The sequence below is a fragment of the Triturus cristatus genome, chromosome 9 (genome assembly GCF_964204655.1).
Source record: "Triturus cristatus chromosome 9, aTriCri1.1, whole genome shotgun sequence".
NCBI lineage: Eukaryota > Metazoa > Chordata > Amphibia > Caudata > Salamandridae > Triturus > Triturus cristatus.
The window spans coordinates 338,593,765-338,618,871 of NC_140592.1; the positions used below are offsets into that span (position 1 = coordinate 338,593,765).

A 25,107-nucleotide genomic window follows, 5' to 3' on the forward strand; every position below is an offset into this window, starting at 1 on the left:
CTGTTTCCCCTCTGATCTCCAAGAGGCCAGATGCACCTGCAGACACCTGGAGAAGAACTGGAGAAACACCAAGACACCTGAAAACCACACCACCTACAAGAACGCCATGACGGACTACCACAACTGATCAGAACCACCAAGAGGACTTTCATCCACAACAAGATCCACGCCAACTCCACCAACTCCATGGATCTCTTCAGTGTCATCCAAGAATTCACCAACCCTCGCAGCGAATCCACAGACATCATGCCATCTTAAGACCTCTGCGACAAGCTCGGAACTTACTTCCACCTCAAAATCAAAAACCTCTATGACAACTTCATCGACCATCAACCAGACGCCACAGCCGACCCACCCCCTAGACACACCAGCCAGCCCAAACTCTCCACCTGGACGCCAATCACGGCCGAAGACACCACCTCGACCATGAAAGGCATCCACTCAGGAGCCCCCACCGACCCCTGCCCGCCACACATCTACCACAGAGCCGCCGCCGCCATCGCACCCGAACTACAAAACACCATCAACACCACCTTCGAAACAGGCACCTTCCCAGAAGAGTGGAAACGCGCAGAAGTCAGGCCCACAGCGGACCCCACTGACCTCAAGGACTACTGGCCCATCTTGCTCCTCCCCTTTGCGGCAAAAGTTACAGAGGAAACTGTGAACAGGGAACTGACACGCCATACTCGACCCGTCACAATCGTGATTCTGAAGCAACCACAGCACCTAAACCGCCCTACTCGCTGCCACGCACGACATACGCAACATCCTTGACCAGGGCCACTCCACAGCCCTCATCCTACTTGACCTCTCAGCAGCCTCCTACACCGTCTCCCACTGCACCCTCTTTTCCAGACTACACGATGCTGGCATACAAGGAACAGCCCTAAACTGGATCCGGTCCTTCCTCACCAGAAGAAGCCTGAGAATCAGACTACCACCCTTCCTCTCTGACACCACGGAAATAACCTGCGGAGTCCCACAGGGGTCATCACCAAGCCAGACACTCTTCAACATCTACATGGCTCCCCTCGCCGCCATCGTCCAACAACACGGCTTCAACATCATATCCCACGCTGACGACACCCAGCTCATTCTCTCTCTCACTAAAGACCCCACCAGCACCAGACTACACTTCCAGAAAGGAATGCAGGACGTAGCAGCCTGGATGACCAACAGCTACCTAAAACTCAACGCTAAGAAGCCGGAAGTCCTCGTACTCTGTACCACCCCCTCAGCATGGAACAAGACCTGGTGGCCGTCCGCCCTTGGAAGCCCACCCACCCCATCGGACCATGCCAGAAACCGCGGAATCATACTCAACTCATCTCTCACCATGAACCGACAAGCCAACACGTCACCTCAAGCCGCTTCAACACCCTCCGCATCCTCCGCAAGACTTTCAAATGGATCCTCCACGAGTCAAGGAAGACGGTCACCCACGCACTCATCACAAGCAGACTGGACTATGGAAACGCACTCTATGCCGGCATCAACAAGTCCCTACTCCGGAAACTCCAGACAATACAGAACACCGCTGCACGACTCGTCCTCGGCATCCCCTGGCACAAACACATCAGCCACCACCTTCGAAGCCTCCACTGGCTCCCCGTGGAGAAAAGAGTCACCTTCAAGATCCTCACCAACGTCTACAAATGCCTACACAACACCGGACCCAAATACCTCAACGACAGAGTCAACTTCCACGTACCCAAGAGAAACCTCCGATCCTCTAACCTCGCACTAGCCGAGTCCCCGCACATCCACAGAGCCAGGGCAGGCGGCAGATCCTTCTCTCACATCGCAGTCAAATCCTGGAACTAGCTCCCGGCAAACATCAGATGCGCCTCCTCCCTGAACACCTTCAGGAAAACCCTTAAGACCTGGCTGTTCGGCTAACAGATCTGCGGACACCACCCACCCCTCAGCGCCTTTAGACACTCACGTGTGAGTAGCACGCTTACAATTCACTGATTGATTGATTGATTCACACTTACTTTATTGATTTTACTTGTTTAATTGTATATGAAGCACTGCGGCCAAACAACAGAACATTAACTTTCTACCTCTGTGACATGGGTACAAACAGCTTGAGGGAAGAAAGTGATCACCCGCTGCAGCCCCCGCAGACACATTCAAATAAGCCTCCAGCTTTGTACCAGCACTCAGCAATAATGAGGCAGTAGAATTTAAAAATTCCATTACTTTGTTCCTCACTTTAGAAAATGTAAGGTTTTTGGTCGTGTTCAGCTTTAAAAGAAGCTCGTCCAACTAGAAAGTCAAATGTTTTTATCTCAGGGTCCATATTCAAGAAACCTTCCCCTGCTGCAAAAACAGTATAAGTCATTGGTACGATATTTGTTGCTTGTGTTTTAAAGAATTTGCACAGTGGCGCAAATTTACGTCATACCATTTTTGCTGTTTACATATTTATAAGTGGAAGCAATATACCTTTTCCACATTTGAAATGCAAAATATAGGCTTTTGTAGTGAAATAGGTTTTTATTACATAAAGAGGAAACATAGGGGCATATTATCAAGAAACAGCGTTAAAAAATGAGCTTGATAATATGCCTTTGAGAATTCCAATAGAAGCCCATGTTCTGGTGTCAACATGGGCTTCTATTGGAATTCTCACGGGCATATTATCAAGCCCATTATCGCCGCTTTAGCGGCAGTTTTTTGCCGCTAAAGCAGCGATAATTTTAACGCCTTACTTGATAATATGCCCCATAGTGCAAAATAAGTTAACTCAATTTTTTTAAGTTATTTGTGGAATACGATTTTACTGTTGAAATATCAATGACTTAAACGATTTACAAGCAATAAGTGCGCAGCATTTGCTTTCTGCGGTGTGTGTTCGGTGCCTGTCTGCGGTGTGTGTGTGCAGTGGCTATCTGTGGTGTGTGTGTGCAGTCGCATCTGTTTCAGTGTATGCCTAAGGGTATGTGACTGATTAGACTTCCCTCCATGGCTTTCGTTTCAACATTGTTTTTGAGCAAACATTGACCAAACCCTTAGGACAGGCATTGGCAACTGTGCTTTTTATTTTTTATTTTTTATGTATATGCAAAAGAAAATAAAAGAATAAAAAATAGTAAAAAATAAATAAAATAAATGAAAGGAGAGATTGACCCAACAGCCTTGGCACTGAAGTGCTCTACCTTCTAGGTGCATGTGCACGTGTCACCAAGAAATTCTATCACTGGCAAAACAGCCAGGCTCTGAAGTGGGCTGACCCATTTTGTCTGCAGTCGTGGGCATTTCCAATCCACACCGCAACATTCAACACCAAACCACATAATTAAACTCAACAGCACAATTACACAACACACCACATACATCCAATCCACACCACAGAAACCCACATCATGCCACAAAGTTCTACAGCACACCACATAATTAACTCCAATACATACCACTCCACAACACAAAATACCATCCCACATAATTACACTCATAACACATAACCCCACTCCACATAATTCCAGTACACTGAATATCACATAATTATTATCCACATATTTCCACTTGACACCATGCCACATAATTCCACTACACAAATCCTTTCCACAAAACACAATTCCACATCTCACAAATCCACAACTAAGAATTCCAATCCAACCCACATAATTCCACTACACACCACATACATACACTCCATAACACATGGGTAAAAGACATTGTCATTTACAACACCAATAGCTCTAACTCAAGCAAATGTGAGACCTATTGCAATCCCAGTGCTTGTATGGAATGTTCATCCTGGTTCCCTTGCTTTGGAAACAAGGCAAGTCCTCGGAAAGCGTGCCATGCATGGACTTCCACTCTCCCACGCACCAGTGGGCAAGGCAGAAACGTGCGGGAATCAGGTGATATTATCAGCCTTCCTTTCAGATTCGCCCGTCCACCCCTCTCAAAGCGAGGAGTGGTTCTTGCTATACACACCCACCCTCAGTAATATTAGGCGATAAGTGGCTTCTGACTCAATCAACACCACAATAACAAAATTCGTTAAGATGGCAGTAACATCAGCTTATTGATGGATTCCCCCAAGGGTTCCATAAAATGCATGCACATATACATTCCTTGCATTGGCAGAATGTGCATGCATATCATTTTATGCCCATGCATTAACGCTGCACACACTCTGTGCATAGACAATGGTGGAGGTGTTGTACCGATGTAGTGAGGCAAAAAGTAGTACTACATTCATAGTACTCCCTGCATGATATTTATAGTAGTAACTTAGTAGCTCAAAAGAAGTAAAATAGGAATTTGGCGGAGGTCACCATTTGCGTACTGTGGTCTGTGCTGGTCTTGTGCAGGTGAAGATAGGAGTGGATGCATGCTCTAGGGTATATGTTTCCACCTCCAGATGGTTTATGCAGGGAGCACTCTTGAAATGGTAGTCACGCCTCCTGAGGATTGGAAATAATAGAATGTATTAGCCACTAGGTTAAAACAGCCCTTTCCGACAAAAGACTCAACCATGGACAGCATAAATTGCCTTTCTAGGAATAAGCTCACCAGTTCACATTTGCAAGCACGTACTCAGGAGTTTAGCCTGCTGGATTTGTTGTATTTTCAGAAGTAGAAATCTGAAAGATATGGTGTTTTCTTTACAGAAGAAGTGAGCAAAAAAAGAATCTCTTTCAGACAAGGGACTCAAAGTGAGACAATAACACTCCTGGGTAGGGTGGTGACTAGAACTGGACTGTGGTTACAGAGAAGGTGTTATGCGACTTCTAGGATATTGCATAGGCTCCTTTAGTCCCCTTAGTGCAGGATACTGTGGGACATCCCCTGAGCCCAAGGTATTATTTATTTATTTATTAATGAGATTTATATAGCGCTGGCCGGACCCGGGGATATCGGAGCACTTTACAACAGTTTTTGTGCAAGAATCATAAAATAGAGCAGTGTTATACATATTGGTTCGGGAGTCCAAGTTTGCTTTGCAGCATTGAGGTAGTATGTGAGTCCTGAGATAACCTCATTGAGTGCACGTTGTCTTGGGTTGAACCTCTTTCGGGGAGAGGAACAGGTAGGGGTCAAAGAGCAGGGAGGAGGTAGGTCTTTGTGGTACAATGTCTGGGAGCAGCAGCGAACAGGGATTTGGGTTAAGGCGGCGGCTATCCATTCGGGAGGGAGAGGTTTAGGAAGAGGACTTTTAGGTGTTTTGGGAATTTTGTGAAGGATGAGATAGTCCTGATATCTGCTGGGATGGAGTTCCAGATTTTGGGTGCGATTCCAGCGAAGGACCGTGCACCGTTTTTTTGTTTGCGCGTTTTCATTGGGATGAGTAGTAGGGTTTTGGAGCTCCTGAGGTTCCTTGTCTGACCAACCCTCTTGAGTTTGGCGGCCAGGTAATCAGGTTTTCCTGTGAGCAGGGCTTTGTGCGTGAGGCAGGCAGTTCTGAAGCTGGCACGCAATTCGACTGGGAGCCATTTTAGTTCTCTGATTGCTGGTGAAATGTGATCGTATTTCCTAATTCCAGTGACCATTCTGGCTGCTGCGTTGAGAGTTGTTTTGAGGGGAGCTTGGTGAGATTTAGTTGTACCCGTGAGGGTGCATTCCCATAGTCGAGTCTGGATAGCACCAGTGATTGGGTGGCTTGTTTGAGGTCTTTGGTTGGGATGAATGGTTTTATTTTGTTGAGTAGCTTCAGATTGAGGAAGGCACTCTTTGTGGAGTTCTTAATGCGTTTGGCCACGTCGAGTTTTGGGTCTAGGGTGATTTCTAATGATTTTACGGAGTTGGCCAGAGTGAGATTGCCGTTGAGAGCATCTATAGCTTTACCCATTCTGAAATTTGAGGGTTCTCTTCTTTGTTGGAGATGAGGAGGATCTCAGTTTTGTCTTGATTGAGTTTTAAGTGGTTTAGAGACAGCCAATCTTGGATTTCTTTTAGAGTGACATTTAGTCTGGGAATGTCATCTATGGAGGAGGTTTCTAGATAGATCTGGGTGTCATCTGCATATAGGTGGAAAGGAATGTTGGCATTTTTAAGTATGGTGGTGAGGGGTTCCATGTATATGTTGAACAGTTGTGGTGAGAGTACTAAACCTTGGGGGACGCCCCTGCTGACGGGGTGTTGGTCGGAAGTAAAGTTTTTGATTTTTATCCTTTGTGAGCGGCTGTGTAAGAAGGAGGAGAACCAGCGTAGGACCACCTCATCAGCACCTAGCCTTTCTTGTAAAGCCTTGATGAGTAGTTGGTGATCAACCGTGTCAAAGGCTGCCGATAGGTCCAGGAGAATGAGTAGGCAACATGGGTCGGTATCGGGGGATTTGTGGATATCATCTGTGATGTTAAGGATCGCGGTCTCGGTGCTATAGCCTTTTCTGAAACCCGATTGGTGGGGCTCAAGAAGGTTGATGTTGTCCATGTGCTGAGTCAGTTGTAGGAGGACGCATTTTTCGAGGATTTTGGATAGGAGGGTGAGATTGGAGACGGGTCTGAAGTTATTCAGGTCCTTGGAGTCAAGGCCTGTTTTTTTTAGAAGTGGCATGACTTTGCCAACTTTGAGGCATTCAGGTATGATGCCAGTTCTCAGAGAGCTGTTTATGCACCAGAACGGAGCTATGGAGAGTTTCAGTTTTTTGGTCAATTGGGTGGCTATAGGGTCAAGGACATGAGGGACGGGTTCGGAGGTGGAGATCAGTTTGAGGATCTCGGCTTCCGAGATAGGGGTGTAGCTAGGAAAACGGTGTTTATGTTTGGTATAGATCCACAAATTAAACTCCACGACAATTTGAATTCTACAGTTATAGTTATCTCTTAATGTTATAATGTATGCACCACTTATACACTTATTTCTATCTTATTTGCGCCAAACACAACTTAAACTACACAACCATAACAAATTCAAAACTAAGACTTAGTAGAAATGAACATTTACGTACAACTCACATTTATACTTATGCACCACCTTTAAATTAATATCACTCACCCTCTTCCGTACACAGTCTGTCACCTCATTCGCCACAGTACATTACCTATAACTCGCCCCTTCTACACGCACTAGCTTTACCCTTGGATAATTGCAGTAAATAAAACACCTATGATTTCTATTTAATTATATTATTTGCCAGGACACCGTGCATTGTGCTGTGGCAAGTTATAGTTAATGTATTGACTCCATAATGGCAGGCTTTACATTTACTTTCTTACTTTTGCTTTCTTACAAATTCTGGACTGCTGAAGAGAAGCTTTGTCATTGGGCCTATCTTGTTTGCCCGGAACGGACTGTGAATTACACACAATCAAGAATAGATCTGTTTATGTTTGAGAGATCAATGAAGCTAAAAAATATTTTTTATGATGCAAAATGTGTCAAAGAGTTGGGGCACTAAGGACAATCATCATCATCAGCTATTGGTAGCTGATGTTCAATTTATGAAGGAGCTTCAAGAAGTGGAAAATGAAATCATTGGCATACAAGATACATTGACTGAGGAAGAATTGATTACTAATTTAGGTTGTGATATATATAGAGAAGCCTCTACATACTTCAAGCTTAACTCTAAATGTATGCCAACAATGCCGAAGGATGCACTTGATGTATTCAGTGAGTTAGTGACCCAGAAATTAAAGAATTTGCATGTAAAAATAGAAAGTAAGCAAAGAATAAAAGTGATCGACAAAGGAAATATTATAGGTTGATCAACAAACTCCACAGTGAAACAGACTGTGTGATCAAATGTTCGCACAAGGATGGGAACCTCAACCTTTGGCCAATCGACAACTATTTAGATGAAGCATGTTATGTAAGAATTTTTAGTAATAGAATGTCGACCATAAGATTTGAAAGCAACAAGGAATTTTTAGTTTGGCATAATCAGGGCCTTCTGGATCAAGATGAATTCCACTTTTTACACATTATGCATCTAAAGACACCTGTCTTTTATTTAATTCCAAAAAATCATAAAGTCAAAGTTAATCCACCAGGTCATCCAATAATTTCAGCACTGGGGGTGCTTTGGAAAACACATCGAAATATGTGGATTTGTGAGGAATCTGCCATCCGATCACTAGTGGACGCTCAAAAGGCCCTCTGCAGTCCTGTATTTATCCCTAATCTGATGCTATGCACCTTGCCTTGCTAGATACACTTCATATTCCAGTCCAGGCTTCCACACTACTGTCCTGCATTATGGTCCCTGTAGTCCTTTCTGTTTCCAAACCCTGCCCTGATCATGCCCTGGTGGCAGTATTTTATTCTCTACCTTGATTCCTGGATCCAACAGCCTTTTTGACCTCTTTATATCTGCATTCTGGATTTTTCACCCCCTTGGCTCCGACCCATTTCTTACCTGTGTCCTGTCCTGTGTCTGCTTGTTTCCCTAGTCTTCCCCTTTCCAAATCCCAGTTCTGCCTTCACTTCATTTGCGGTTCTCTGATTCATTGTATTTGGTTGATTACTTGCACCTGTATCCCTCCCTTGAGCCTCCGGCTATTTCAGCCCTGTAAGCGCAGAGTGCAGCACCTCGCAATTGACATTGCTGCAGTGTCTCCTTGCTCTCTGTCTGATCCTCCAGCTATATTCCAGGCTTGTCATTGATTGCAGTTTTCATTGCTGTTTGGTCTGTGTTCCTGGTGGACTAGTTATGTGTCTCTGTTGCCTGTCTCTACTTTAACCTGTTTCTTTTGTTTCCCTGTTTGTCTTGACCCTAGTTCTGACTGTACACATCCAGGCATGTCTTGAATATGCAGATTCCTTAGTTTGTATTCCTGTGTTCCTGTTCTGGCTGTATATTACTGTCCTGTCCTAGTTAGTGTGCAGATTTTCAGTATACTCGGTTTTCTGTATTCCTGTCCTGTTCCGGATCCTTATTCCAGTCCAGTTCCTGTGTACCTTCCACTGTTCTCCTTGTCTTCTTGTGTTTTTATAACTATCCTGATTTTCATTGTTTCCAAGGGTGCCAGTTAGACTCCAAGGCTTGTGCCTTTGGCATAGAGAACCACGCTGCACTCCTTCTCCATAGGGGCTTCTGGATGTCTCCCTGAATTCTGTGAAAGTAATCTGCTCCTTGCCTTCTTGTAAGATCTTTTTTACCTCACAGAGAAATCATTTCCAAGGAGCAGACAAACTATCACTTATGATAGTTTGTCTATTGTTTCCCCGCTTTTTGTACCCTGCTGTTTGTACTTGTGTTATCTTTATAGTTTACCCTGCAGACTTCCAGTTCCCTATTAACTACCTGTTCTGCTTTCCTCCCAGCCTTCAGATACTCTATTGTTAGAAATCTTTTGTCCCCGCATTGATTAAGCATCCCCACTGCACTGCCTTGTCCCGAACTCAGCTAGTTTCCGTGACAGTTTGTCCTGACCTAGCTCGACCCCTCACAGATTGCGAGCCCCCTCATTCGTCAATCTTCAATCTTGTCACAATCTCGCCCATCTAGATTCCTGACAGGATTATAATTTAAGAGATTTTGTCAGAAACCTCCCTCCCTATATAAAGGACACCGCAAATTTTCAGAATAAAATCTCTGACATTCCTTGGGACAGTAAGTTACATTAATAACCATTGAGTTAGAGACATTATACACAAGCATACAACACGATGAAGGGTTGAGAGCTTTAGAATATTTTTTTAGTTCCAGGCCATTAACACTGTGGAAGCACACACAAATGTTACTACTCATGATTCGTAGATGTCTAGGGAACAACTGTTTTCTGCTTAATAATGAGCTTTTCCGCTGAGTCAGAGGTACAGCGATGTGCACTAGCTTTGCCCCCAGCTATGCTAATTTGCATATGGGCTGGGGGGAGGAGCAGGTGCTCTGGAATGAATATCAGGCTGAAGGGATAGAATGTGTGGTGTTTTGGTGTAGATTCATTGCTGATCTCTTTGTTATTTGTAATGGGACAATTGAGAGTGCTAAATTGTTTGCTGAAAAAATCAATGCAAACTCTTTAAATCTTCATTTTACAAGTACGATCATTAAGAAAGAGGTCAACTGTTTAGATGTAACTGTTTGTGCAGGGCTTTAAGTGGGATGAAAAAGCTGGGGGTCTCTCAGAGGGGCGTGGCCGATGTAATTAAGGATGTGGCTTAAAAATCTGTGCTTAGCATAGTGTGCCCTCTGACTGGTATTTTGCTGTTTCAGTCACTGGATCCATATATATGATACAACAAGTAACATTATACCTACAACAAGTCAGGGCTATTGGCTTTGTCAATGGTTGTTAGTTGCATAAGACAAATAAGCAACAACTGTGGTTTCATTGTATATAATATTGAAATTGCTTTAGTCCTGAAATGATGAGACTTTGAAAGAACGAAAACAAGTCTCTTTGAAGTTACATCAAACGCTTTGAGCAGTGGTACCCCTGCAGAGTTGAGATTTCTTTTTCACCCTGAGGCTGAGGGCAAAAATGGAGAGTCCGATAGAGACCCATCTCAGTACCTGCTTTTAAGAACTGCCAGTGCCGAGCTCCGGCAGGACCAGCCGTTTTAAAGCCATGTGTGTATGTTAAAAACATATGATGGCAAATAACAAAGAGGGTGAAAAAGCATATGAAAAAAAGGAGGGATGTGAAGAAGGAACTTTGGCATTTGGCCAAGGAATAAAGGTTTCAGGAAGAAAGTGTAAGGAAATGAAGAAATGAGTGAAGGACAAAAGTAGCTAGCATGGGACGTTATGTCTTTGATCAAGGAGGAAGGGTGTAAAGATGGAAATTGGGAGGATGGAATGGATTGTGGTTGTAAAACCAGAATGCAAACTGTAGGGGGTTTCTCTTTAGTGAGAGACTCAAATGGAAAGCAGGATTAAAGAAGAAAAGTGGTAAGGAAGAACCTAGGTGCCAGTGGGGAATATGCAGGGTAAAGCAAATGAAGGAGGGAGTGTGGTCTATTAGAAACTGTCTATTTATGGAGAAACAGCATTTACGCCCATTGGCTTCATATAGTGCTGATTGTTGATTGTTTAATAATGCAAGGCACTGTAGGCCACAGATTGCTGGCGGACATTGCCTGGGATTATTGTGTAGGAAATCCAGAGGGAACAAAGTAGCAAAGAAGGATGTGCTTCTTCACAGTGAGGGTGGGGGAAAAGATTTTAGCTACTTGTTTTAGAACGTGAATTTGTTTAATTGCTGTAGAACAATAGAATAGTAAAGTATTCCTATAGAGAGTACCAATAATTTTCAGTCACACGCTAATCAGAGTGAAGACAAGAAGTGAAGTAGAAGGTGAGTTAAATAAATGGCTGCTTTGGCCACAATATATTATGTTATATTGTGTTATGTTATATGCTATATTATGGTATGTTTTGGTATGTTATCGGCATTTGTATAGGGTACACTCCACCATCACTTCCGATTATCAGAGTGACTTTCCCAATGGTTCCAGGGTTTTTATTGCAGATGGGACTCTTTTTTGACTTGTGAAGATGTCTTATCGATAGGGTGAATGGTTATGTACTGTCCACTATGTAGGTGGCACATCACTTTAAATTGCATGTAGTGTTAGAGTGGCAGCCGCAGTATATTCATTTCCACATATCCTACTCACCTCTATGAACTGGGGCAGTAGCAGGATGATTTTAGGCCTCAAATACATTTTTTAAGACTGTCCCTGAAAGGCCTAAGTAAAGAGCATTGCAGACGTTGAGGCGGGAGTTACCCATGAGATTGACCGCAGGTTTGTAATGCTTCATGTTTGGGTATTGAATAATCTCATTGACATGTCAGTATTTTTTGCCAAAACTGCCTGCTGTTGGGGATGGTGATAACCTATGGTGAAGTAGAGTTGACCAGCTAAAAGGTAGTCATGGTTTATCGAGAAGTACAATTGACCTGCGGGGAAGTAATGGGATTGAGTTTTCCTGGTCCACAATCAAAAATACAGATTTGGAGGCATTCTGAAAGAGGCAAATGGTTCCTGTCCGTTCTTGGTCCTAGACCAAAAAGTTTGTGAAATTAGGATAATTCTCATATCCATGCCCATACGCACCAATAGATGAGGGTATCTTTTACATACACAGGTTGTTATACTATCAGTCAGTGGTCAGAAGTGTCCATTAAAAAATGGAGGTGAGAACAAAGATCACTTGAGGATGCCACTGCTCATATATATATTTTCAGGATAGTTGTCATCTAGCTTTTCTTGTACTAAAAAGTATTATTTCAACCAGGAAAGAACTGTCCTGGTAATTTATTGGCCTGCTAGGCTTGATATGTTATGCTATGTGTATGTGTATAGCAAAAAACTCACTCAGGAGTTTATCCCAGTGGTGAAGCCAGAGCTGTGTGGGTCGAGTGAGGGTTGGGGCTAGGTGAAGAGCTAGGTCTTTAGTTTTTTGTGGAATTCAAGAACTGAGGAGAAGGCTCTGATGTGCAGGGGCAGGTCTTTATGCTTTAAGGTAAGAGAAGGCACGACCACCGGATCTGGTTCTGCTTATGTGGAGGGGATCAGGGGTGGTGTAAGTGGGATTCTGGCTGAGTAGAAGTGCTTGGGAGGTTTGAGGACGTTTCTGCGACGGTTGAGGTACATGCGCCAGTGTTGTGTAAGGCTTTGTATGTGTGCATGATGAGTTTAAAGAGTGTTTGTTTATAGATTGGGATTCAACGGAGCCCTTTGACGTTCACGGTGATGCGAGGGGTGGGAGGTTGAGGGTGAGCCTGACCACAGAGTTTGTATGGTCTGAAGTCTTCTGGTCAGTTGAGTGTAGATTCCAGCATAGAGTGTGTTCCCTAGTCTAGCTTGCTGGTGATGAGGACTTGGTTGATGGATCTGCAAGCGTTGGTGGGGAGCCATTTAAAGGTCTTCACGAGTATCTTGAGTGTGTGGAAGCAGTAGATGGCGACTACACTCCCTTGACCGGTCATGGTTAGTTGGTTATTTTTTTAACGAAAGAGGAAGGTGCACCAGTAAGAAGTCCAAACATAATAGAGAGTCCTTTTACGTTTCTTTAATTCTTGTATGTATTCTTAAAAACAGACATCAGCCAACGCGTTTCGTTCTAAAAGACAAGAACTTCTTCAGGGCTCTACTATGACGAAGTGGGATACCTGCAAATATCAATCTGGTTCCACACGATCAATAGATCAGTATTGTAATACGATTCGGTATAGAGTTCAAAAGATGTGTATTCAAATGAGTCATAAGGATGTCTTTCAAAGGTCTAAATAGTGTTGGGAATTCGGTTGAAAAATATAATTGAGACCGTCGATAAGAAATACGAGTATGTCCTTTGAGTCATGACGCCAAGTGGCATAAATCTTAATGTTATATGAACATTCCAAAGCGCTTTTCCTAATACGAAAAGCAGAGAAAGGAGTAACGGGGTCAGACAGCGTGTGCTGTCTGACCCCGTTACTCCTTTCTCTGCTTTTCGTATTAGGAAAAGCGCTTTGGAATGTTCATATAACATTAAGATTTATGCCACTTGGCGTCATGACTCAAAGGACATACTCGTATTTCTTATCGACGGTCTCAATTATATTTTTCAACCGAATTCACAACACTATTTAGACCTTTGAAAGACATCCTTATGACTCATTTGAATACACATCTTTTGAACTCTATACCGAATCGTATTACAATACTGATCTATTGATCGTGTGGAACCAGATTGATATTTGCAGGTATCCCACTTCGTCATAGTAGAGCCCTGAAGAAGTTCTTGTCTTTTAGAACGAAACGCGTTGGCTGATGTCTGTTTTTAAGAATACATACAAGAATTAAAGAAACGTAAAAGGACTCTCTATTATGTTTGGACTTCTTACTGGTGCACCTTCCTCTTTCGTTAAAAAAGTCTTTACATCTGTACATCAGTGAAGTCCTTCTGCGGCGGACTTTTGGAAGAATTGTGCACAGGACTTGTATTTTTTGTATACACTAAGACTGAGGTGCAGAACCAGTGGTCAGCCGTTGTGGTGCTCTGTGTTAAGTATGGTTAGTTGGTTAATTACTGTTCCCAGGATTCTTTGCGTGGGTTGCTGGAGGAGAGTGGTAGCCACAAAGGAGTGTTCTGTGTGAAAGGTAGCAGGGGACTGAAGATCATTACTGGGTGCTACATGAAAATAGCGATAAAAAGAAAATTGATTCTCAAAACATTAGTATTTTTCATCTTTTGCCTTCATTATGCCTTATATCTGCATTTTTTCTGTTTTCCTCTATCCAGTTTATTTTGTTTGTTTTTGTTCAGACATTCTATACTGTGAAAACACATAAGTGTGCTGAAAGGCACCCCCAGATGGCAGAGAGCACTGCGAAGCCCTACAAATGGCACAATACAAACCCTGATGATAAATCATAACGATGGGGAACTACCTCTCCCCGCTGCTCAGCACCTTTGTCACACCATCATCCTCTCATTTCAATGTATCTTCGTTGGACGACTTGACCTTCCCTTCTCCATCCCCCATGCCACTGTATTTTGTACATTACTGTTCTTCATGAAAAACATAATATTGTATGCTGGTGTCGAGCTGCAAAGCTCTTTTGCACCGCCCATGAAGGAATAACAAAAACATCTATCAATGAGATTTTATCATCGCTTCTGTTCCTATTGTAACTAATAGATCAGCTGTGCAGCTTAAGACTCAGATTACAAAATGTTCCTCTCCGGTGATTGGCAGAGCAGCGTCCATATATTTTCCTGGGTGAATCCATGCAGGCAGCCCTGGAGAAGCCACACACACACTGTCAAGGCAGTCTCATCGCTTCGTCTTCTGCAATCTTCGATCAAAGAAAGAGACAGTATCTTTGGGTTCCTAGCAATCTTGGAACCGATTAACGAATACACAGGGATCGTACAAATTGGGCGTGCAGGAGTGGGGGGGGCGGGGCAGAGTCAGGAGGGGCAATGTCATGAAGTGTGGAGCAAATGAAAGTCGGTCTTTTATTTATGAGAAATAGGCAACAAGAAAAAAATGGAAAATAAAGCTGTTTTGATTTACCTAATATTTTAAGGTAGTTGAGGGGTTAAAACATTGCTTTAAGGGGCCTCGAAAATATGGTGGTCTCTAAAGTGATTATTGTCTAAGAAGAGCAATTGAAAAATAATGTATAAGTTGTGTGGCCTTTGCAAATAAGGATATGTCCTTGTGCAGGCGGCCTAGAACCACATCGTCTTCCTCCTCCTCCTTACGTTCTTCCTAATCCATGTTTTTCCTGGTCCTCCCCCCATCCTAGTTTCCCTCCTCTTCATCATCATCACCACCCTCTTGGTTCTCCTCCTAATGGTCCTTTTACTCCACTCGGTCCTGTCCTCTACCTCTTCCTCCTACTCCTGGTTTTCCTCCTCCTCTGGGCTTTCATCTAGTGCTACTCCTGGTTCTCTTCCTGGTCGTCTCCTGGGTCATACTCCTCCATATTAAGGTCCTGGCCTGCCTCCTCCTTTTCTGGGCTCTGGTCTTGTTTACTCTGGTTTTTGTTCACTTCCTCCTCCTGATCAAGGTTCTCACCCGAATACTCATAGTTTTCCTTATGGGTCTCTTCCTCCTTATGGTACTCTTCCTCACACCCTCCTTCTCATTCTAGTCCGGCTTTTCATCCTCAACCTCCTGGTCCTTTTCCTGGTCTTGAACCATTCCTGTGGTCCTCCAGCTCCTTCTGGTCATGATCCCCGGGTTGTGGTCCTTGTCCTGATCCTTCTATTCCTTGACCCCATGGACCTAGCCCCAGTGGTCCTGGAACCCCTGGTCTTGGTCCCACTGGTCCTTCTTCTTTCTCTGGTCCTCCTGGTCCTTGTTTTCCGGGTCCTTTTCCTGCTGTACTCCTGGTAACCCGGGCCCAACCATTGGCGTGGATTCACCAAAATGCCAGGCCAAAATGTCAGGGGTAGCAAAGTGGCATCAGCCATTATTCAGCCACTCATGACATCACAGCAAGGGACATCACATTACCTTTTGATCCTGACATAATGACATTAAGATAGTGTCACCACTGAACTCAAACAGGCACCATTAAATAAAAGATTAAACATTAAGTACAAGATTAATAAAAATAATGCAACAGATTTCTAAAGTAGATAAAAATCTTTTTCTGTAGTATATATATATATATATATTACCTACTGGCGGTCGCCAGTAGGTAGTTATAGTTAGGACCACGTTTCCATAGGAAATCCGCAACATTCTATTTTGAATAACTTTGGCGCCGGTCGACGAATCCTCACAAATTTTTCAAAATAGGTGGGGCGCTACGCTTCGCTCCTACCCTGAAAGTCTCGGGGGGATTCGTCAAGCGGGGGCTGAGATAAAAGGGGGGTCCCAAAACGCGTTTTTCCCATGCATTTTTCCATAGGACCTTTAGACAGGGCTACAGCCCGAACGGCTGAACAGAATTACTAGAAATTTGGCAGAGAGGTAGTCCTCAGGTCAAGGAAGTGCCTTTTGTAGGTTTGGTGTAAATCTGTTCACTAGAATCTGAGAAAATAGCCTTTAAATCAATATATATATCTGAGCCAGCTTACGGTGCGCTTACGGTACGCTTACCGTACGCGTACGGTGGCGTGCGCGAGCGCGATTCTGATTGGCTCTTAGATCTTAGTAAACATTCGAATCGGCCGAAACCAGGAAGCGGCGGCCGCCATTTTCTCTCTCGCACTGAGAGTGATTTTTAAAATTTAAAGCCCAAAAACATGTAAAGGGGCTGTTTAGACAGCTCCCACACACATAGGCATGTTGAGGGAGTCCCCAAAGATCCCCCAAGGCCAAAAACGGAATTTTTATTTTTTCGGTAATTTCGCCGATTACGCTTACCGTACGCGTACGGTAAAAAATTATTAAAAAAAAAAAATCATCCACACTCTCTCCACCCCGTGTGCAATTGGTGGCCGAAGGCCACCAATTGTGCATGACTTATCACAGGTGAGATCAACTAAAATATTAAAAAAAAAAAAAAATTTAAAAAATTATCCACACTCTCTCCACCCCGTGTGCAAATGGTGCCCGAAGGGCACCATTTGTGCATGGCTTATAAAATATACGAAAAATTAAAATATTACCTTTCAAAACGAAGTGCATCATATGTCCTCCATGTGCGCACGGTGCTCGAAGCGCATCGTGCGTACATGGCCCATCTAGCGTAACGTGGGCACGCGATGCGCGTAGCGCACCGCGTGCCCACCGTGCGTGCATGGCACTAACTGCGTAAAGTGGGCACCGCGTGCGCACCGTGCGCACACAGAATGAACTGCGTTAAGTGGGCGCGCACGCCACGAATGGCGTAAAGTAACTTAGCATTTAAAAAAACGTACAAATTCACTGAAAAAACCATAGGTTTCACACACGTTATAGTTAGGAATTAGCATTTAAAAAACCTTGCAAATTCACTGAAAAAACCATAGGTTTCACACATGTTATAGTTAGCGGAAATTTTACTGATAAAAAACCAATGAAATTCCCCCGTTATAGTTACTGCAGGCAACTATAACTCACGCGACCGCAATCTTCTGCTGATGACATATGCGTCTTTATGAAAAAAAAATATTTGTAATATATGTATAGCTAAAAATGTATGGAAGAAGACATGGGCAAATAAGTGTCTAAATACAGTATTAGCATCAGCAGAGGATTGCGGTCGCGTGAGTTATAGTTGCCTGCAGTAACTATAACGGGGGAATTTCATTGGTTTTTTATCAGTAAAATTTCCGCTAACTATAACATGTGTGAAACCTATGGTTTTTTCAGTGAATATATATATATATATATATATATATATATATATATATTTGCACAAATTAGAGAAGATTTGTTTGAAATACGAATCTCTGTGTGTCGGCTGACACAATTCAGGTCTGCAGTTGTGCTTACATACATACATATATATATATACACATACATATATATATATAGATATATATATAAAAAATATATATATTTGTGTCACAGAATATTTGTATCTCAGTCTCATGGTCTTCCTGCTCATTTTGGACCTGATTGTCCTAGTCCTCTATGTCTTCTTGGTCTTGAGCCTTCTGCTTTTGGTCCACCTCCATGTCCTGAAATCCCAGATCCTGATCCTTCTGCTCCTGGTACTCCTAGTGCTTGACTTCTTGAACCTGGCTACCCCAATCTTGGTCTTCCTGGTCCCCCTGATCTATCTTGTCTTGGCCCTCCTGGTCATCCTTGTCTTGGTCCTCCTAGTCCTCGCACGTCCAGTATTTTTTCCTCGCGGCCATCTTTGTACCCCTGATCCAAACTCTCCTTCTCTTCCTCTGGTCTGTCTTTTAGTCCTGTTACTCTTAGGTCTACACTTCAGCCTCCTGGTCTGCCTCATGTTCCCCCTTCCTTCTGTATTTTAGTCCTGATCCTGAAATAGTCCTTGACCCCACCCCATTTTGGGGCTTTTCCTCCATTTCCTCATCATGGTCATTCTCCTCCTTCATGGAACTGCTTCACCTTCTGGTATCACCCTCAACCTCATGGTCCTCCTCCTCCTCATCCTAGTCTTGCTCCTCTGCCACCTTTTGCCCATCATTATGCTCATCACCCTGCTGATCTTACTTCTCCTGGTCATACCAGATCTCTTGGCTCTGCCCTTCTTCCTCCTACTCCTGGTTCCCCTCCTTGTTGTAGTCCTGTTCGGAAGCCTCCTTGTCTTACTTTTCTGCTCTAGGTCCTCTGTCTCTTGGTTCAGATCCTCCTCCTCTCCTCTGGTTTGCCGCCTAGTCTTATGCCGCCTCCTCCTTCAGTCCTTCCTGTACCTTACTCATCCGAGTAGGGCCAGGATATTCTTTGAAAGCATGTAGACCCCTCCATTTAGACTGAAGGAGGAAAGTCTACAGCTACAGGAAGAGGTGTGGCGCCGCGGCCAGGGCGACTGACTCTGGAATCTGGGGATCACAGTTCGATCCCTGGTGCCAGCGGCAGATTAGCCCAGCACCATGTGACTCTGGGCAATAGCTTGCTTAATCTTCCCGATGGCCCCCAGCGCCTAGAGACCCTTACGGGTGATTGTTCACGCTTTACAAATGTGGATTATCTTTCAGATCAGTTTGTCTCTCATTGAGTTTATTCCATGATGTTCAAGGTATTAGCCTCCAACTGATATTTTCTTCTTGTTTGCAGTTTTATATAGCAATAGTGAAAAAGAGAGCAGTTTGAGGATGCAAAGCTGTGATGAAGGTGCTAGAGGTGGATACAACCTGTGAGCAGTCAGGGCCATAACACCGGCTCCTGCAGCTTTGAGGCTCGCGGGGGGGGGGGGGGGGGCTTCAGATGACCCCCGACCCTTCAAGGGTCCCTCTGCTCCGCCCAAAGCCAATGAATATTTGTGAGATACGGGAGACTCAGGAGCCCTTCCTCACATCTTGCAGGGGGTCCTATCAATTTGCATTATGTTATTGCGAGCGTTGTTCATTTGACAATGAAAGTTGCTATAATGCGGATTCTCCGCTGCTGTGTGTATGTGTGTGTGTGTATGTGTGTGTGTGTAGACTAGCTTTCTATGAATGCAGTCACGTACCTTGCTGGCATGGGTTCCAGAAATAAAACTAGTTGCAAAGGGAAAAATTATGCAGGTGAAGTTGAGTAAACACTAAAGTGGCTACTTAAGATACATGTGTGGGGGTGTGGTGCATTGGCAGCTGTCCTGAAGGATAAATAGATGTTGCTCTTGGCACTACTTAACTCATGAATCTCATTATCATGTCAAGCGCCGGTAGAATGCTTGTTTTGCAGTGGGCCACACTGGGATATTCTGTAATGTACTGAAGGATGAAGGCTTGCATGGGCCTTTGATGATGTAAGGGAGGCTCTTTGCAGTTGGACTGCCCCAGCCAATTCGCAAAAATAATCTCAAGTCAGATTGTTGACTTGATGTGCATGTTTCCTCTGTGTTATGTAGTTTAATTCAATTAAATCACCACTTTATTGCTTAACATTCACCAAGCATTTTCTCAGTTCATTCACTAACCACTCACTAGTTTCCAATACAAACAGCACCAAATAACACCCCAAAAATACACAAGACATTATGATTACAGTGCTTGCCCAGGAAGTCCATGTATTCATCAACGCATTCCATTGAATCCTGCAAGAATCATGCTGAATATATATCCATAATCTCTGCACCCTCAAGAAGTCTCTTATCACAGTTATCTCAAGGTCAGGTCCAAACAAAGTATCTGAGCTGCTGAATGTTCCACCCTAGAACAAGGGCCTCTGTTAGGCAGCATTTTCCCTGCTACCCAGCGTAGACTGTGTCACCAACTTGTCTTCCTCCTAGCGTCTCCCTCTTTCCTAGGAACGAACAATAATCTTTCTTGGTCTGGAAATTAAGGCTCTATGATCTTTGCAAGTGATAAAAGCTTTTACATTCAGGAGATTCTTGTCCTCCTGGGAACCTTGTTCCCTTTCATGCACAGTGTTGTGTCCCACCTCAAGCAAGCACACACCCTTAGGGCGCTCGACTCTTCAAGGGGTATCTAAATTTTCACCATCCTGTCAGAGGCCTGGATTTTAACATTTAATCAGATATGGTCCCAACATACACATACATGAGACAATCACTAGCTACCTGACACCAGCCCACACCTTCCAAAAGCACCATTCCTAGCGTGACAATCTTGACCCATCACATGGAATAACAAATATCTACAAAATTACCAGTACTCCCTATCCTCAAAAACATAGACTCAGCCAAAAAAGGTCAGGAATGTCAGTTTTAGAAGTCCTCTTTCTATATTCATAGACAAATTATGATACGTATGTGGTGAGTGGTGATTAGACGCGGTTTAACCTTCTTATTGTCTGCACATTTGACTGTGGAGCTGTTACTGAGCTCTTTGGTGGATATAACTGGATATTGCCTGGTAAAATACATGGAGCTCTAGTGATCCAATGAGAAGGGATAGGTGTATGTCCAGCAGATGAGCAGGGTCCTCACTTGCAATCCTCCATCGCAGACAAGGGAATCCTGGGTGTAAAAACCTTGAGCCAGAATCCTGGACGGGAGCGGCCCGTATTCTTGTAATAATGCCGGACATGAATCACCAAATGTTACCATCAACTAGTCAATCTTTCTGGGGGATAAAATGAGTTCAGGGGCCAACAGGGCTGGGCAGGAAACCAAAATCAGGCTTGCCAAAATGTTCCAACCACTTCCACACTGCTGGAGGGCCTGACAAGAATACAGTCATGGGGGCACGGTTGGGTCATCGCAGTCAATCCAGCTGTGATGCTAAAGGGACAGATTGGCCAATCTGGGACGGAAGTCTGTTCGTCTGCCCTCTGATGATAGGGTCAGTTCCTGGGCCTTATTAAACAATTAAAGCCCTTATTTTCAGGTCTATTCCACCACAAGGAGATTACAAGGCTCCGACCCAAAGCCTGCCACCCCCATATGACCTAAAATGGCCCTTGGCTTATCAGCGTGTTAGAAATGCAGTCGGTCATGCCCAAATGGACTATTTCTGTAACCATTCACCAGCATTTCTTATCTGTGTCCATTTTCAAAGGCCCTCTGAAGTGGTTGTTGCTACACAATAGAAGTCAGTAGCTCTCTAGGGGTATCGTGGGTCCTGCCAGTTGATTTTCTAGTTGTCACCGAAACGGCCTCGTGAAAATGACACCATCTCTCTTATCACTAACACAACTCTATAAATAGTGTGGTGTGTGGCTAATGTTACCCCCAGCAGAGGACAGGGATACTTCTGCTGCTACAGAGCGACGTTATAATTAAGTGCATGACCGAGTGGTGAAATGTACGGTCATACTTAGGTAAATAAGTCATAAAACGTACACACACTTCAGTTACATCAGATGAAATAATGTTGTTCTCGTTCAAAGTTGCTTTCATTTTTGTAAACAGGAGGGATTGAGACATCCTGCTCTCATTTACCACTGAGAGCTAAGTGCAACCGCAATGGCCAGCAGCTGTAATTGCCCAATTACAAGACTGCAATATGGCATTATTGCTCTATTTAGTTCTAGGTGGAATTCCTGGGTTACAGCAGCAGTAAAAACAGTGCACTTTCTTCACCTAGGAGGTGTTAAGACACTCGCCTCCCTTTTAACGTTGGGTGCCAAAACAGTGGTAACAACCTGCAGCTGTAATGACTTTACTGCGTGGTTTATTGCTCTGTTTGGTTCTAGGTGAAAAAGTTGGGTTATAGGCAGCCGTAAAAAGCGGTTACGCTGGTTTTATTTGTTACGGTCAATATATTGCTCTTTTTTGCAAACAGGAAGTGTTTAAAAACTCGACCCTCACTTAAAACTTGGCGCTAAATTTAGTGGTAATGCCGAGCAGGTTTAATTTCATTACCTACTGTACTTATAATTAATTTAATCTACACTACTGTGCTGTAAGTCGTGTGCGCACTCTGGGTCTGCTGAAGTGGCCAAGCGCAAAATGACAACTTAAACCTGGGAAAAACAGCTGAGCCTCTCAAATACTCAAAGGGAATGAGAACATAGGCAGTATACGGTGACATGTATTAAATAGAAAAATAATGTACAATAACTATATGGTCGAACAAAAAAATGGTCAACGCATGCAGAAAGGGCTCTAGGGAGCTGGGTTCGAAATTTCACAGGATAGCACGAACTTTAACTTGGAGCAGAGGTTAACGTAGAGAAGACTAAGGGAGACCCTCAGATTCTGGTTAAGTATAAGTGATTGCAAACTAGCAAACACTGAAAAACAAAGGGAAAGGTGTGGATCAAAAACTCAGTTATACACCACACCCAAAACCCACATACAAGGTAAATAAAGCACACACACGGGCATACAATTGGACGCATTTTCAAGCAAACATGCGACAAGGCCAATGAAGGTAACATGGATATATAGGTGCACACACTCCAAGGTTCACATTAGCACGCCTGCACTACAAACGCACACAAAACATTTCTAAACTAAAATACAAACTAGCCGACTAGAAGAAAGAGGCATTAATAAGCACACATGTATACATTGTTGACAAAATGCACTGAATCGGAAAACGTCTATAGGCAGAGCCTGCCACACAGGTGGACGGATACCAAAATACACACAAACACGCACACATACTGTATGCAAACACACCCACAGATATCCACACTCCCTTTTCGCACACAAACTACGTCACGCTGAAGGAAAGAAATCCCGTTTCCTAATCACAAATGTTCTTCAGCGTCATTAATGAAGCACGCGAAGTAAAAACGTGTCCTTATGGAAACGCAAGCACGTTTTTTCTGTGGCGTCATTTGTCTTCGCAGCATGCATCATTGTCGACACCACCGGTTCATCGCTCACACTGTGCCTTTTCTGTCGTCTTTGCTGCTTGCACAGAAGCCCGTGGGACTGGGTGTTACCGGTGGTGGTGGGCTGTTGTGTTGTGTGTGGTTGTGGCGGGGGAGTGCGCGGGAACAGTTGGTGTACAGGAAATGGATTCAGACGTGCGGACAGCGTGTACTTCCAGTACACGTGTGTACGTACGCCCATGTCTCCATGGGAGAAGCTGTCCCCGCCTGGGTGTTTGCATACCTTATCTCGTGTTTATTTTCAGGGAGAATTGCAAGATCAGGTAGTTCTGTGTGTGGTGGCCTCGGTGATCTATCTGCCTGCCCTGGCAGATACTTTGCTTCATTTGTGGTGGGACGTAGCCCTCTCCCAGGCGCACAACCCCTTCAGATCCTAGCCTCTTCTACCTGGAACCCAACTGAAGACACTGTCTCACCTGGACCCCCCTCTCTCTCTTCACTTGCAGAGCACCGATCAACTGAAGTGAGCCAGCGCCCCTGACTGGACACCTGGAAATCAGAAAGCAAGCCACCTTCCTCCTGAGTGCGGACTTGGGGTGCATCACCAGCCATGGAGTCGGGCCACGTCTCCACCCACACAGAAATGGTTGAATTTGTACCAAATGGTAAACATGCAGAGGCGATGGGCGCCCAACCTCCTTCTGAGCGAGACAGGTAAATGGGGGGTTACCTACGCGGGGTATTGATTTTGTAGTGAAGCAGCTTAACTATAGACTCCGATATAAACCAGGCCCCAGCTTAGGGGCTCTTATCTGAGTTCCTTAGCCTAACCCCAATCTGAAACACTTATTCTTCTTTTTAAAGAGATGTTGAACGCCATCATTTGAATCCCGCCACTCACTACTGGATGGCGGTTATGTCTTTGTTGCCACCGCCACTTTGCCCATTGGTCGATTTTACTATGCCCACACGCACATTTGTACAGCGAGGTTTCAATTCTTAACATCTAAACCTTTGAATACTATATTATTCTTTTCAGACCCATAATGCGGCTTTGTAATCCCCTAAATGTGCTGAATGTTTATTGATACGTTCATATTTTGAAAGGGTGCCCACTTGGATCAGATGCGGTATAGGGCGGAGGGAATTGATAGGGTGATGTGGCATTAATGTGCAGTGAACAAGTGTTTTCATAGACTCTAAGGTGAGACAGTGTGTCGCCTTTCTGTTCATAAGCTACAGGACGCCAGTTTATGCCAAACGTTGAGCAGCAATAAAAATAATATTTACCAGTTATTTAGCACACTTTTCCAACTCAAATGTCTCTTAGTGCTTATAAAACTGCTTGCTTTGTTTTCACAAAACCAACAACACAGCCCTTGATACTTGTCACAACCAACACAAAATACAGAAGAATGTCTAGGACACCACCCTCAAGCCAAAGCAATTTTTAGGGGGAGGTCGAGCTCCAGTAACAATTCGGAGTCAAACCCTGTGCCCAGGGGTGATACTTTTTTCAAGACCGGTGCCATGAGACCTACAAATCAAAATGTCATTAAAAAAATATATAGTATATAGGAAGTTCCTCACATAAGCGACCAACATGAGCAGGTGGATGTTACTTCACCAACTGGCTCGCTGTATCATTATCGGTCAATTCTCTATATTGACAGTAGGAACCAGCACCACATCGGAGCCTAATGGTGCTCACTGTGTAAAACTTTACTATAAACAAAAAACATTAACCACTTGACGGTCCTCATTATGAAAGACATGATAGTGCTGTCTTCCTCACAGAAAACACATTAAAAATGAGTCATTTATGGAATATCAATCACAAACATCTTTATTCTATGCTTATGCTCATTATTAAATACAAAATTGCATGTTTAGACCATTTTGGACTACTACAATATTATACATGCAGGACCCCCCTGATCGATCACTGACAAACTAC

General features: G+C 43.9%; 1 protein-coding gene across 1 annotated transcript in view; it reads left to right on the plus strand.

Annotated features, from left to right (window-relative positions):
- The window catches only part of SLC38A3 (solute carrier family 38 member 3), a 283,121-nt gene that overhangs the window by 81,349 nt on the left and 176,665 nt on the right, over positions 1-25,107 (plus strand). Inside the window, exon 2 of the mRNA XM_085625084.1 lies at positions 23,657-23,864. Within this exon, the coding sequence (XP_085481210.1) occupies positions 23,761-23,864 (104 nt within the window). The 5' untranslated portion in view covers positions 23,657-23,760. The remainder of the gene's footprint in view (positions 1-23,656; positions 23,865-25,107) is intronic.